At 35.7% G+C, this 13,700-nt stretch overlaps 1 protein-coding gene across 4 annotated transcripts in view; it reads right to left on the minus strand.

The window, feature by feature from the left end:
• e(y)3 (PHD finger protein enhancer of yellow 3) overlaps window positions 1-11,863 on the minus strand; it is a 32,204-nt gene extending 20,341 nt beyond the window's left edge. For 3 of the 4 annotated variants that reach the window (XM_088225066.1, XM_088225065.1, XM_088225067.1), the window contains exons 1-4: window positions 11,649-11,863; window positions 7,196-11,491; window positions 5,427-5,862; window positions 1,105-1,232 (exon numbers count right to left, since the gene is read on the minus strand). In XM_088225066.1, coding sequence (XP_088081192.1) covers window positions 1,105-1,232; window positions 5,427-5,862; window positions 7,196-11,463 — 4,832 coding nt within the window. In that variant the 5' untranslated portion in view covers window positions 11,464-11,491; window positions 11,649-11,863. Of the gene's footprint in view, window positions 1-1,104; window positions 1,233-2,961; window positions 3,261-5,426; window positions 5,863-7,195; window positions 11,492-11,648 lie in introns of those variants that run through there. The other variant, XM_088225068.1, reaches the window with a different exon arrangement.
• Window positions 11,864-13,700: the final 1,837 nt, after the last annotated feature.

The raw sequence follows: 13,700 nt of genomic DNA on the forward strand, positions 1-13,700 counted from the left end.
TAATCTGCTATATTTTTGAGGTAATTGATTTCTCTGGATTGCATGTAGTCTGCTTAACTAGGTACAACCTGTTTTAAGGCAGACATTTTTTATGTGCAGTGCAAAATAATAATAAAACATGACTACCTACTAGTGTATTATTTAACTAATTATATCAAAAAGCTAGAACCGATTGTTAAAAGTTCACAATAAATACTGTACAAAAGACAACTGAAGATATGAGTCGATGAAGGCATATTATGTTGCAATTTTTTTAAATGTACTTTTTTACATCATCATAATTCCCCTTTCTGCACCTAATGTTGCATAGGGCACTGCCTTTGTACACCAACCGCAGCTTATCCTGATCGTTTTTGGTTACATGAAGGTAAGATGATCAGTCTTATGCTTCAGGAGCCAGTCCAGGGACTCTGAAATATTATAGTGTAAAAACACCTTTTTAAATAAGTATTTCACGTCAACAATGCTGGGAATCGAACTCGAGACCACTTGCGTGGTAGGCAAACGCAAACACGCTGACCACTACACCACGAGACGTACAGCCCTTTCACATAATGCCAACTTAACTATAAAAAAGTAGCAGAAAACCGATTTTGAGAGCGAATGAAGATGTTATATTATATTGTTAGACTGGTGTTCAAAACTTCAATCCCGGACACTCATGTTTTCAACTCAATAGATAAAATTAATAATATGTACCTTGAAAACATATTTTTATAAACACCTAATACTCATATTTAAAAGAGATATTTTAAGAATATAAAAACATAAAGACACAAAATTACATCTCTTATTTCGTCGTTGTAAAGACACAAGTGAAAACTTTTGATAACAAAGTTTTTCATAAGGTTTTCTTTTAAAAAAATTTGTAAACATGTTAATGAATATTTTGATACTAAATGTATTATTAACGTAGCTGAATAAATGCAGATACTACGAAAAAAATATGCGTTTTTTGCTAACTTGTCAAGTTTATTTATTTATTTATTTACCTCATTTATTGCAATGCCTCGATTATTTGGTCTACTGATAATCCAATAGTACAGGAAAAAACTACACAGAAAACATATAAAATCAATTGAAACAATCGCTGTCTTGTCTTACCTTTGAGGAGTTGCATTGTCGCCTATCATGCATGTTTCTTCTTCAAATACTTGAAGCGCCGGAGTTAGGGTTGGTTCCAATTTACTTTTCCTTCCCTCCCTTTTGATCTCAGTCAGTGGAAGAGCATCCTGAAACAAATTGCCATATGAATACTATATAATACCGCATAGTGGATGCAATTCACTTCGTGGCCATTGCCTTCTTTCTCTGGCAGACTTTTGTAATGATTAGACATGACACTACGTAAATAAAAAAAATCTGGCATGTGCAATGAGAAAGTGCTTTGATAATAATAGTTCATATCTGAAACAGAACAGATGTACGGTTTCATTTGAAAATACAGTAAAACTCTAATTATTTTATAGCTTTTGAAATAATACAGCGAATTGGAATTAAATTAAAAACTTACTTAAACATGTCCAGCAAAGTTAATTGCACAATTAAATTTTAATTAAAAACTCCTCCTTTATTTTTTATTTCCTGATAACGATCTGGATATTTAGCAATCCAGATGACTAGAGTTCTACTGTACAATCCAATTTATTTATGTCGATGATTAGTTTTATATTTTTTGATGCATTTTTTACGATTTTATAGTACATAAGTAATAACACCGGCAGTCAGTGTCAGAGCTATGGCAGTAAATTACAAATGAATTTTAAAAATATGTATAACTCTTGCTCACACTAATATTTGCATATGTATCATGAATTCGCAATGTCTTTATTTCCAATTGTTGAGAGTAATGCGATATTTCTAAATATGAGATGTGGCTAATAAAGGAACAATGTTTCTGTCCATTATACCTCAATATATCATTATGCCAGTATTAATTATACAACCGTATTAAACCATTTCTTGCTTTATTTTCAATTTAAAACAAAAGGTAATAAATAAAACAGTCTATCAATCAGCTGGCCGATATATAATTTTTTTAAAATCCAAATTTAAAATAAAAAATGTTTTTTGATTAAATTGAAAGGATTCTACAAGCTTTTGATTTTAATTTTGAACAGAGCAAAAAATTCACTAAAAGATCACTAAAAGATTGGTTTAATAATTTATACTTGCACATGTTAACTAACAACTGACAAGAGGTTTAAAATTGTGAAATATATATTTTTGGATATTTTATTCTCAGATGTTTGTATTGCTTTAATTATTGTTTTCGTAATACATTGATAAAAATTTAGTAGATTATACAGATTTTTATTGTGTTGAATAGGTTTATTATATAAATAAAACACGAGTGATACTTTAATCCACAAATTTGTAATATCCAGTGACTGATTTCATCGCTTTCGCGACATCTTCAAGACTGGTATCTTTATTAAAAAGTTAAATGTATTTATACAGAACAGAAGTAAGGATACATAATTCAAAGTAATAATCATAAATAACTTTGAATTATGTATCCTTACTTCTGTTCTGTATATATACATTTAACTTTTTAATAAAGATACCAGTCTCGAAGATGTCGTGAAAGCGATGAAACCGGTCACTGGATATTCCAAATTTGTGGATTAAAGTATCACTCGTGTTTTATTTATATAATAAATTACAACTTCCATCAAGAATTTTCACTTACAAACTTAAATGTTTTATTGAATAGGTTATTATTATATTCATTTGATGCATCCATAACTGTATTTAGCATAATTGTAAGTAAAAATGAATGCACATAATTAATATCATAATAGTAAAGGTGTTTTAAATGACATAATAAAAGCTTGTCTAAAATAACACATCTCTAGCATAGCCACAAAAAATGGGTGTAATTTGACAGGTATAAAATTATATCTGTTTGAAAATTAAGTATAGAAAATGGGAAATAGATGATTTTTAATTGAAACTCACCACATTCAATGTACAGGTGATATTGCAATACATCTTCATTTTCAATAAATCTTATTGGAAAACCAAAATCACCACTAAAATAAACCAAGTGAATTGACAATTATAACCGTGGAGGCAGCGATTCACTTGTGGATACAGGTGAAATAATTTTGTTTTATGTAAAACTACATAAACAATTTACATTTTAAATGTGATTACTGTTCAAATTTCCAACTTGAGAGTGATAGATTTTAATATTGAGTGTTAGAATAAGTTGGAAGCGAGTTGAGCCCGAATTACACTAACACAGAGACCATACTGGATAAAAATAGACACCAATTCACATTTATACACAACATGTGCTCATGTAGAAATACCAACATTACAACTCTCTCTAGGGGGGAATTTATGTTTAACAAGTCAACATAATGGGAGTATTGAATACTATACAAAGTATATAATTGCAAAAGTGCTGTGAATGTGAAATATTGTTTATGGTTGTGATTTTTTAGAATACTTCTTTTTATTATTTTAAATAAAATAATTGTTCATTTATACTTAAGAATAGTTTGAATTTTTAGTGATTTTATAATGAAATTTTTCCCATTTCATTAAGTTTAAATTGGCAGATTTTTGGGGGGCTGATTAGGGTCAGGACAATATTTGTTGCACATAATCTGAGTCTTTTTGGTATTAATATTATGACCCAGACAAGTAGAATTTTCCTGCAGTTTATCAACAATTTCCTTAAAATCACCAACAGACTTTTCAAGAAGAACCGCACCGTCTGCATACTCCAAGTCGCACAACTTTAGGGGAGAGTTCACTTCTATGCCTCCATCAGGTGGTATTGATTTGCATAAGATAAAATCCATCAGTATGATGAATAAAAACGGTGCAAGGACGCAGCCTTGTTTCACTCCAGTGGAGATCCCCAACCAATCAAATGGCTGCCAATTCTCACACGACAATCGCTGTATATGTGGAGCGCTTTAATAACAGCAATAATCTTGGGAGGAATACCATACGTATTGAGAATTTTCCAAAGAGATGGTCGATGCGGACTATCTAATGCTTTCTCGTAGTCAATGAAGCAACACGCAAGGGGTGAGTTCATTTCATTACTTTATTGGAGAATGCATCTTATATTATGGATATGGTCCGCACACGACTCACTAGGGATAAAACAAGTTTGGTTGACTCTCAGATTCTGCAGTACAGGAGCTCGTATTCTGCCCAAGATTATGTGTGCAAGAATCTTTCCTGGAATGCTCAGCAGAGTTATTGCGCGGTAATTATTGCACTTTAAAGGATCACCTTTCTTGTAAAGTGCAATGATCGTACCATTAATCCAATCCCTCGGACAACGTTTTCATCCCAGATTTTTGATAATAAAGTGTGGAGAGGCTGGCTACTTTTTATCAGCTCGGGACTAATTCCATCTTCGCCCGGTTATTCAACTCTTGTATAATGCCAGTACTCCTATATGGGTGTGAATCTTGGCACCTTACCAAAGCTCAGAACACCAAACTTTTGAGATTAAGTGCTCGAGGAGAATATTAGGTATGAGGTGGTTCGATTTTATAACTAACGTTGAAGTCCAAGAACAGACGCAGCAGCCTCCTATAACGAGCATTTTGAGGATGCGGCAGTGGACCTGGCTTGGACACGTGCTGCACATGCCTCAGGAGAGCCTAAACCCAAGTTGCCTCTTCTTTAAACCTGCGGGCTCGCACCGTCCTGGAAGGCCATCAATGACAATCTTTCGGCTTTATTCGGCAGAACTAAAGTGCATTAGATGGACGTGGGAGGAGGTGAGAGTGCTGGCCGGCGATAGGGTCTCCTGGAGGCAACTAGTGATATCCACATGCTCCACTTAGGAGCAGATGTGGAAAAGAAGATTGTCTTTTTATGTATATTCCATACTAATATTATAAATGCGAAAGTGTGCTTGTTTGTTAGTTTGTGTTTCCTTCACGTCTCAACGTGCAACAGATTGACATTATTTTTTTAATAGGGATAGCCGGAGAGATGAGAAGTAAAATAGGATAATTTTTTTCATCCCGAATTTAAAAACAGTACAATGAAAAAAATATATAATATCTCGACAACGAGCAACATTATTTGAAAACAAGTAGGCGGTAAGGTAAGATGACAAAGATAATCTATTTGAAATTAATTCTTTAAATTTCTATAATTGACTTGCTTTATTTACGTATAGCTTGGTTAGCTTTTCGATTTGGTTTTGAAGTAGGGTTTTGGAATTGTGAACAGAAACAATGATACGTCACCATAGACTAACTGGAAGACATATTATATAAAAAAAGTCTTATTGATAAAAGGCAAAACTAATCAATTACCTAAATAATTTCTCTAAAAAGCTAGTGGTGTATATTTACAAAAACATCCTATTAGGCATACATCAATAGATAAGCGAATATATTCGTAGTATTTATGATTTTAGTAAAAAGTAAAACAAAACTAACCTGTAGTTGTATTTCTTCACCTCGAAGTCCACCTGGCACCCGGCCACCCCTGCTTCCTCTGCCCCCGCGACTTCCCCTTCCTCCCCTCGGCTTCCGTGGACTCCCTCGCACTCCCCGTCCCCTCCCCCTCACCCTGGTGGTAGGAGTGTCGTCCGCTCCTTCGAGGGCTTCCGCTTCTTCGGGGCTCCCCACGTCCATCTTCTCCACTTTGGGTTCCATAGACTCCAGGCATGTTACGGACACCTTGCAGGAAGTCGTCAGCGGAGAGGCTACGCCGGAGTTGATGTTGAGGAAGAACTTGTGAGCCGCGTCTACGGGACTTCTGGGCTCGGTGGCAGCATCCCGGGTCTGGATGGCCACATTGCTCGCTAGAGCGCGCCGCGAACCTCGCCCTCGACCCCTCGTTCGAGGGGTGCGTAGGATTATAGGCCTATCCCTATTTAAAAAAACTACTTTTAATTCTGAACTAATTTAAGTAGAATTCCATATGAGGAACGGCTTCGGAGAATTGAACTGATCACACCGGAGCAGAAAAGACCAAGAGGCAACCTTATTGAAATTTATAAAATGCTGCATGGGTATTATGACTGCGAACTAGATGAAATCTTCAAATTTAACCGGAATTCACAACTGAGGGGACATTTTATGAAATAAGACAAGTCAAAGTTCAACTTCAATCCTCAACATGTTATCAAGGCAAATCTGTGGATGCGTGGAATGGTCTGCCTCATGATATATTTATGGTAGCATCTGCCAATACATTCAAAAACAAATCGGGCATATATAGGAAGAGAAATAAGCTTATCAGGGCCGCGATTATGAATGGCTATCTTCATCGTTATGTACTGAGATGGTAAAAACTAATATTTATATGTGAAACTGTGTATATTTGTATGAAAATTCATAGTATCTTCGCCGATAACCAGTAATTGAACATGTTTAGAAATAAAAAATATAAACATATTCTATTTTTCATAAAGAAAACTTAATTTTACTTTGTAGATAAAATTTAAGATAAATTTTAACTTCCCATCATAATCGAGGCCCAGAAAGACAAGAAAGGGGCATATCAGCTGATAGCTGCCTGCCCCTATTTTAGTAATCACAACATTTTCTTTTTTATTCCTATTTACCTCTTTCATTAGGCAAGCAACAAATTAGCGGCTCAAAATTGGCTCAAATCAGAGTTCCGGTTTATGTATGGGAGTGAAGTATGAAATTGGAAAAACAGTGATGAAAGTAGGCTGAATGCTGTCAAAATGCAATCTCCCAATCAATTCGTTAATCTCAAAATCAAAAAATGGACAATGAAAAAACAGCATTTGATGAGATGAGATGTATGAATGTATAAGAAATGAGGTCTGTATTCAAAGTCAGAGTGATGTGGTGTTCTATCCTCTCTGCCGTCCCCCACGGGAAACGGCATGATGGTAGGTTTGTTTGCATTAGACAAGCCTAAAAACTTAATTATTAAACTAAACCAGCCCTGTAAATCTTACACAGTGCGTTAAGTGATAACTACAACACAATGACAATTTAGTTCAATTAAATATCATGGAAAGTCAATAAGTTGGTACTTGAATTTTTTTTTTTATTATTCTTTCATTTACCCATAACCTTTCCCTTTTTAAAAATTAAAAATGCAGTCACTAAATTTATTCACATACCCATCAGTAATATACTTATTTTTTTTGCACCACAACAGGCCAGGAGGCCCAATTATATTGATGCAATGTAAAAAGTGTGATTACAACAAATGTTGTATTTACCTGGGAGTTCTTGTGGCTCTAACTGGTCGCTCTTCCAGTGCAGGGGTTGGAATAGTCGGAGTTCTAGCTACTCCATCAGCCAGTGGAATTTTACGGGGACGTCCTCTTTTCCTAGGCTGGGGGGTAAATGGGGGAGAGACTACATTCAGAGGAGATTTGGTCATTATATTCGCAATACTGTTGTTCAAGTTTGTTATTCCAACAGTCGCTTTTGCAGCGGGAACAAAGTGTGTCTTGGCAGCACTATCGATATCTAAAGGATCTTGGGACAGATCATCTACGATCATGCATTCCTGAGAGCTGGAAGCTTCATTCAGCGCCATCAGATCATCATCCACTTTATTGAATATGGGACTTTCTGAGCAAAGACGATTCGCTTCGGACAGAGCATCATCTGAACTAGCTGTAGAAGTCGTGTTGGAGTCTGCTTCGACAGTGGAAATATTTTTACCTTGAGCAAAGGGGAAAGTTTCTATGGCGTTAGTTTTTTCTTCCTGCTTGGATTGTAATTTTGTTAAGATATCTTGAATTTTAGACTCGCCGTTGTTAGATAAAAGTAGCTGCGAAGGTTTAGGCAAAATACTGGCATTATGTCCACTTTTTATTTTACTGTAGTCTGTTATATTCTCTTCTTTGGAACCCAGTGATAAAACTGATATTGATGCATTGGATCTCAAATCCATTTTATTAGGAGGATCATTTTGAGGTTTAGATTTTGGCATCTTTGTAATTGTGTTGGAATTAACCGAAAGATTATCTAATTTTGATCTCTTTGTGTCTGAAGACTTATCCACATCTGGGCAATTATTCATTGACAGATCTTCCGAAGGTGTTGAACGCTTAGTTCCAGCTCTTAAAATTTGACTGACATTTTCTTTAGCTATGTCATCATTATCTACCGCTTCCTGATTAACTAATTTAGTTTGGCAACCATCCTTAGTAAACTTCAATTTGATGTGTCCCACTGGAGAATTTAAGTTCTGATCACTTTCTAATTTTTCTTTTAAATTTTCTGGTTCCGAGCTCTGCTCAGGGGGAATTTTTATAGTAAGTTTTGGGACAACTTGTTCCGCATTAACAAAAGGGTCTGGGTCACTTTTACTGTGCTCTAAATCAGTTTTCTTTTGGCATTTTTCAGTAAGTATTTCTGAAGTTGATCCCTGAACTGTTTTATTAATTTTTAGTATTATTCGAGGAGAATCTAGACCACTCTCTTGGAAATTTGGAGAAGATTTAGATGAAGAAGTTATTATTTCTAGAGGTTTATCCATATTTTCGGGAATAGGTTTGATGGTCAGTTTAAGGGGAATACTATTATCTATATCCCCTGATATTTTCTCTTGATGTTTAGTTGACTTTGATAATGCATTCTCATATTTAGCGTTTGGGGTGTCAACAGGTTTGAGTACTGGTTTTATGTTTAGCTTGGATACAGTGGACAATTCGTCAGATTTAATTCTAGGTTTTAAAACCATTTTCAAAGCTCCGATGCTATTTAAATCACAATCTGCATTAGCCACCGGTTCTTCAACAGGTTTAGGAATGGGTTTATGAGTGACTTTAAGTACAGGAATATGGTCTTCCGGTTTGACGATAGGTTTAATAGTAAGTTTTGGAACTGTAGGAGAGTCTGACCTTTCAGAAATCCTAGATTCATGTTCTTGAGGAATCTTAATAGTTAATTTAGGAACATGCGGCTCAGAAGAAGTTTCATTCTTCTGATTAGTCCTTTTAGATAATTTTGGAATGCTAGAGACATCACTCGGAGAATCAACTTTCATTTCAGAGGAATTTTCGACTATTTTCGAAAGTTTGATTTTCATTTTAAGGGCATTATCATCGACACAATTATTTTCCACACAGTCGGCTTCGGGTTTTCCAATTTTGATTGTCATTTTTGGTATGCCTTCAGTATGAGTCACTGTATCCAATTCGCATTTGCTTTCAGTGTTAGTATCGTGAGATTTACTTAATTTAATGGTCATTTTTTCAATTGGAGGAGGAATTAGCGGTTTAATCGTAACTTTGGGAATAACTGGGCCAGGGGAATCACATCTCGTCGGGAGCTTCTTTCCAGATTTCAGTTTAGCTGTTTCACAGTCCACTTTAGGTGTAGTAGAAATTGACTTTATCGTCAACTTGGGAACAGCTGGACATCTGTCTATGGATTCGCAGTCAGTTGTTTCAACAGTCGGTGACTGCACGCACTTTGAAGAAACTTCGTTTTCCGAACTTTCAGATTCGGAAACCTCGCTACAACTTGATGATTTCATTTCTGTACACGCTGCCGTTTCATCGTCTTCTTCAGGTTTTTTGATCGGTTTGATTGTCAGCTTCAATACATTGGGAATTTTGGGTTCTGTAACGTCATTTAAATTTTCATTGGATTTTAAATGTCTAGCATTTTTATGCCCGTCGATTTTGGGTTCCGGGGGAATAAGGGGTTTGATGTTAACTTTAGGCGTTTTAACATTTAGTTTAGATTCTTCACCGGCCTTAGGGCATAACTTCAGCGTTAACTTGGGAATACTTTTGGATTCTTCGGAATTCACTCGTTTTGGAATGTCTTCACACTCTTCAACTATAACACTACGGACAAAAGAATCGGGCATATCGGGTACGTGAGATTCTGCAACAACGGATCGGCTCAACTTTAAGGGAGAAACCTTTCGTACATCTAAAACATCATTGGATTTATCAGGACTTATGTCGCGATCTTCTCTTAACTCGTCTATGTTATTTTTTAACGTATCAATAGAATTACAAGAATGATTACTGTCAGAATTAGCGGCACTTTCACCTGGAGGAGTTTTTTCAATTTTCACTACTTCACTAGAAACTTCTTTCCGGCTACTATCTTCGGGGTTTGTACACCGAACTTTCGAAGGTTCTATAGTGGAAACTCCATCAGAATCTCTCAATTCTAGGGCCTTTTCTTCTGGAGTCGCAGTAATGGCATTTTCTTTCGGAACATCACATTTATTCTCGCTCGGAGCTACAAAAGCGACGGGCGAACTTAACCTCTCGGAGCACGACACGGTCGCTTCGCTAACAACAGGTTGCTTAGGAGGCGGTACGTGGCTAATGGTGAGGGGCTGACTCCTTAGGTTGGGATTTCGTACCAGTTTGACCTTCTTGGGAGACACATTCGCGGCGATCTCTGGGGACTCACCTCCCACTGAAGCACTTGCCTCGGAGAGAGCTCCTTCCAGCGTCTTGTGCGTGACTTCGCCAGGTGGAACGGAGACAGCGTTCTCAGCGCAGGGAGTAGTACTAGCGGGGGGAATAATTAACTTTGGAGGTTCAACCACTTTCGATGCGTGGGATGACGGCCGAATAAGCTTTCGCCTTTGAACCGGTAAAGCTTTATAAGTTGAACCGTCCGCATTTTGTTCATTGGAAACAATATTACTATCTAAAGGTTTAACCTCGCTTCTCTGGGACACTGGAGGGCTGGCGGTTTTGTTAGAAGCTCTTTCGGGTAAAGTCCCATCGCGAGAGTTAGTTTCCTTCTTCAAATCACCGGCAGAGTTGGCAACGTTGGAATCGTTGCCCGCACTTCCATCGCTAGCATTTATTTTATGTTCTTCTACAATCTTATTATTACTTTTTACAGGCACTAACACTGCAGTCTTGGAGCTGCTAATTACATTAACCATTTCGTCGGATTTGGTGGAATCCGGGGCAGGTATATGGGGGGGTTTGGTGGGTTCTTTGCTCGGTGTTTTCTCAACACCACCTGTAACTAGAAGGTTGTGCTGTTCACCTAAACTGTCATTCAACTCGGCGGAATCCTCTCCCGGCCTGTGACTAATAGCGTCAGAGCTACCAGAAGCTATGCAGTTAGTTTTTGTGGGGCTCCGAATCTCCGTAGACGCCACTCGCTCTCGACCTATGCTAACTTCGCTTTTTTTAAGTAAAGCGTCATCAGGATCAGTAGAATCCGCTATGTATTTGGTTCGTTTAGCCGGCTTGGGACCATCTATTATATCATCGATCATATTCAGAATTGTTTCCGTATTGTGACAGGTTTCACCGTCGATCGGCGGGCTCAGTCGATTCACGAACTCGTTGAGCGCCGTCGAATTACTGCCGATAATATCTTCTTCCATTTTAGCAGATGATCCGAGGGCAGTATTTACATTCAGGACGTTTGAGGGGTTTTCATCACTGACCTCGCCAGACAACTTTTCACACGTATTTTCCCGCGTCGTCGATTGGCGCGCAGCGTCCTGCATGGCACCCGCATCATCCTCAGAACTTTCCATTATCTGTTGATTGACAGAGTTACCATTGCTGCAAATAAACAAACCGTAAATTACAAATATTTCATGTCGAATATTTTTTTTCAACTAACCTAACATTACACTTGACAAGCCCGACTAAATGCACAAATTTAAGAGATCGCGTTGATAGAACGGTGTTTTAAATGCAAATTTTAACTTGTACGTACACGCATTGTATAATTTCATATTCAAAAAACTTAAAATCCACTCCGAGAACTGAAGATTTGTACTAATAAAAAATCAAAACTGAAAACCGGCAAACAAAAAGCTTGTAAACGCCATTTTTCAAGCCAAGGACATGGCCGGAGCCAACCATCAAATAACAAACATGGCAGCCAGTATCGCTCCACCTTAACCAACATAACAATAAAATCTAACTGTCATTGTAGACAACGTTAAATTTATTGAGGAACAAATAATAAAACAGAGTAGGTAAGAACTAAATCCGACTTCATCAACAAAGGTTACCAATTTCATGATTTTTTCTAAAGAATGCATTCAATTTTAAAGAATATTACTACCTTACTAAATGTGCTTCAATCATCTTTCGATTTTGGTTGTTCAACAACATAAAAAATGTCATTTTTTATCAATTTGATGGACTTCTGAAGTCACAAAATATGCTGAAAATAATAGGTTAGCATTTTCCTTTTCTTTCATCTTCCTTTCTTCAAATCTAATTATTTTGATTAGCACTCTTGCAGAGTATTTTCCTTTAATTATCTAATTATGTAAATTTACGTTTGATGTAAACACATGATTTTCTCGACGCTCCCTGCTAAAATAAGCGCAATAAGCATGTTTCTTAAATCTTGTAATAATACCTATGAAATTTATAAAATGTATTTTATGTAAAGTGATTATTTCTTCAGTAAAATAAAATAATAATTTAAAATTTAATTTGTTTCTTTACGGTACGCCAAAATATTACAATAAGTTTTTTAATTAAATTACAAATTTAAAAGCTTCAATAAAATTAATTTAACAATAGAATCAATATGTAAAGCGCCCTTGAGGTACTTTATTACTAAAATGGCGCTACACAAATTATCCATAATAATAATAATAATAAAATAAAAAAATTATCTGAATTGATAAAATTTTGATTTGCTTCAAAATTATTTTAATATAAAACAAAATATAAAGTTGAATTTATATTTTGCTTATATTATTTATAGGAGCTTACACTAAAATTGAACTTCTTAATAAACTTGACATTTCTATTGTGTTACTTTTTTAACGCGTTGTAAATAAAACGTTTTTTACAATATGGTATTCATTATTTAATACAGATGTGTTTATGAGGTGCTAATTATTCATTGTTATCAAAAACAATTAAACGCCAGGGTTGGCATTTTAAATAAATCGTGAGCTGATTAAGTGCCTCATTACTGTGTGTAAATTTTGATAGTGTTATATAGAGTTTGGATGGATGGGTCAAAAACTTAAAAAAACAACACCCAGCTAAATTTAAACAGGGCTTTTTTGAAAAGCAGTTGTTTTTAAATGGTGTAGGCTCACAGTTGTTTTTAAACAATGAAGTTTTCCCGTTTTCTTAAAATGTCTTAAAGGTTATAACTCATATGGTTATGGCATTGATTCAGTTTGATTCGTTACTCCATTGTGGAAATACCTTCAGTTTTTGGTGTTTTTTTTTTATAGCGGTAACGACTTCGTGCGGTTTTAAATTTCGTTTTCAAGAAACGGATGAACAAGCGTAAATACTTCTTCCTTGGGAGATCGTAATACGAGTAGATAGGTATTATGGAAAAGATTTGAAGTTAGGGCGAAGCACAATACGGAGTGCGGCTAGGCGTTGAATTTTGAAAATGTTTTTTTATTTTCTTCTGCGCTTGGTGATTTAGTTTTTGTTTTTCGATTATTTTTATGCAACTTTAACTGTTATAAAACAGCAGTTACATTTTTTACAAAGTAAAGTAATACGCAGACCATATATTTATACTAGATTTAAACATAAAATACTAGTATAAATGTATATATATATACTCTAATGTGTAAATCATTGATCTATGGATTTCGTAGACGCATTGTCAATTGCTAGACGCCAGTATAGACGCAAGACCATAGACTTAAGAACATATTTAAAAAGCTAAATCTGTGGAATTGAATGAAACAAGAAACAACTAATGATGGAATAACCGGAATACAAGCATTCGAGACATGCAAATAATCGAACTCTACCATCGAATCAATCGAAT

Source organism: Micrasema longulum, unplaced genomic scaffold (assembly GCF_059751315.1).
Source record: "Micrasema longulum isolate JH-2025_06_02 unplaced genomic scaffold, ASM5975131v1 h1tg000328l, whole genome shotgun sequence".
NCBI lineage: Eukaryota > Metazoa > Arthropoda > Insecta > Trichoptera > Brachycentridae > Micrasema > Micrasema longulum.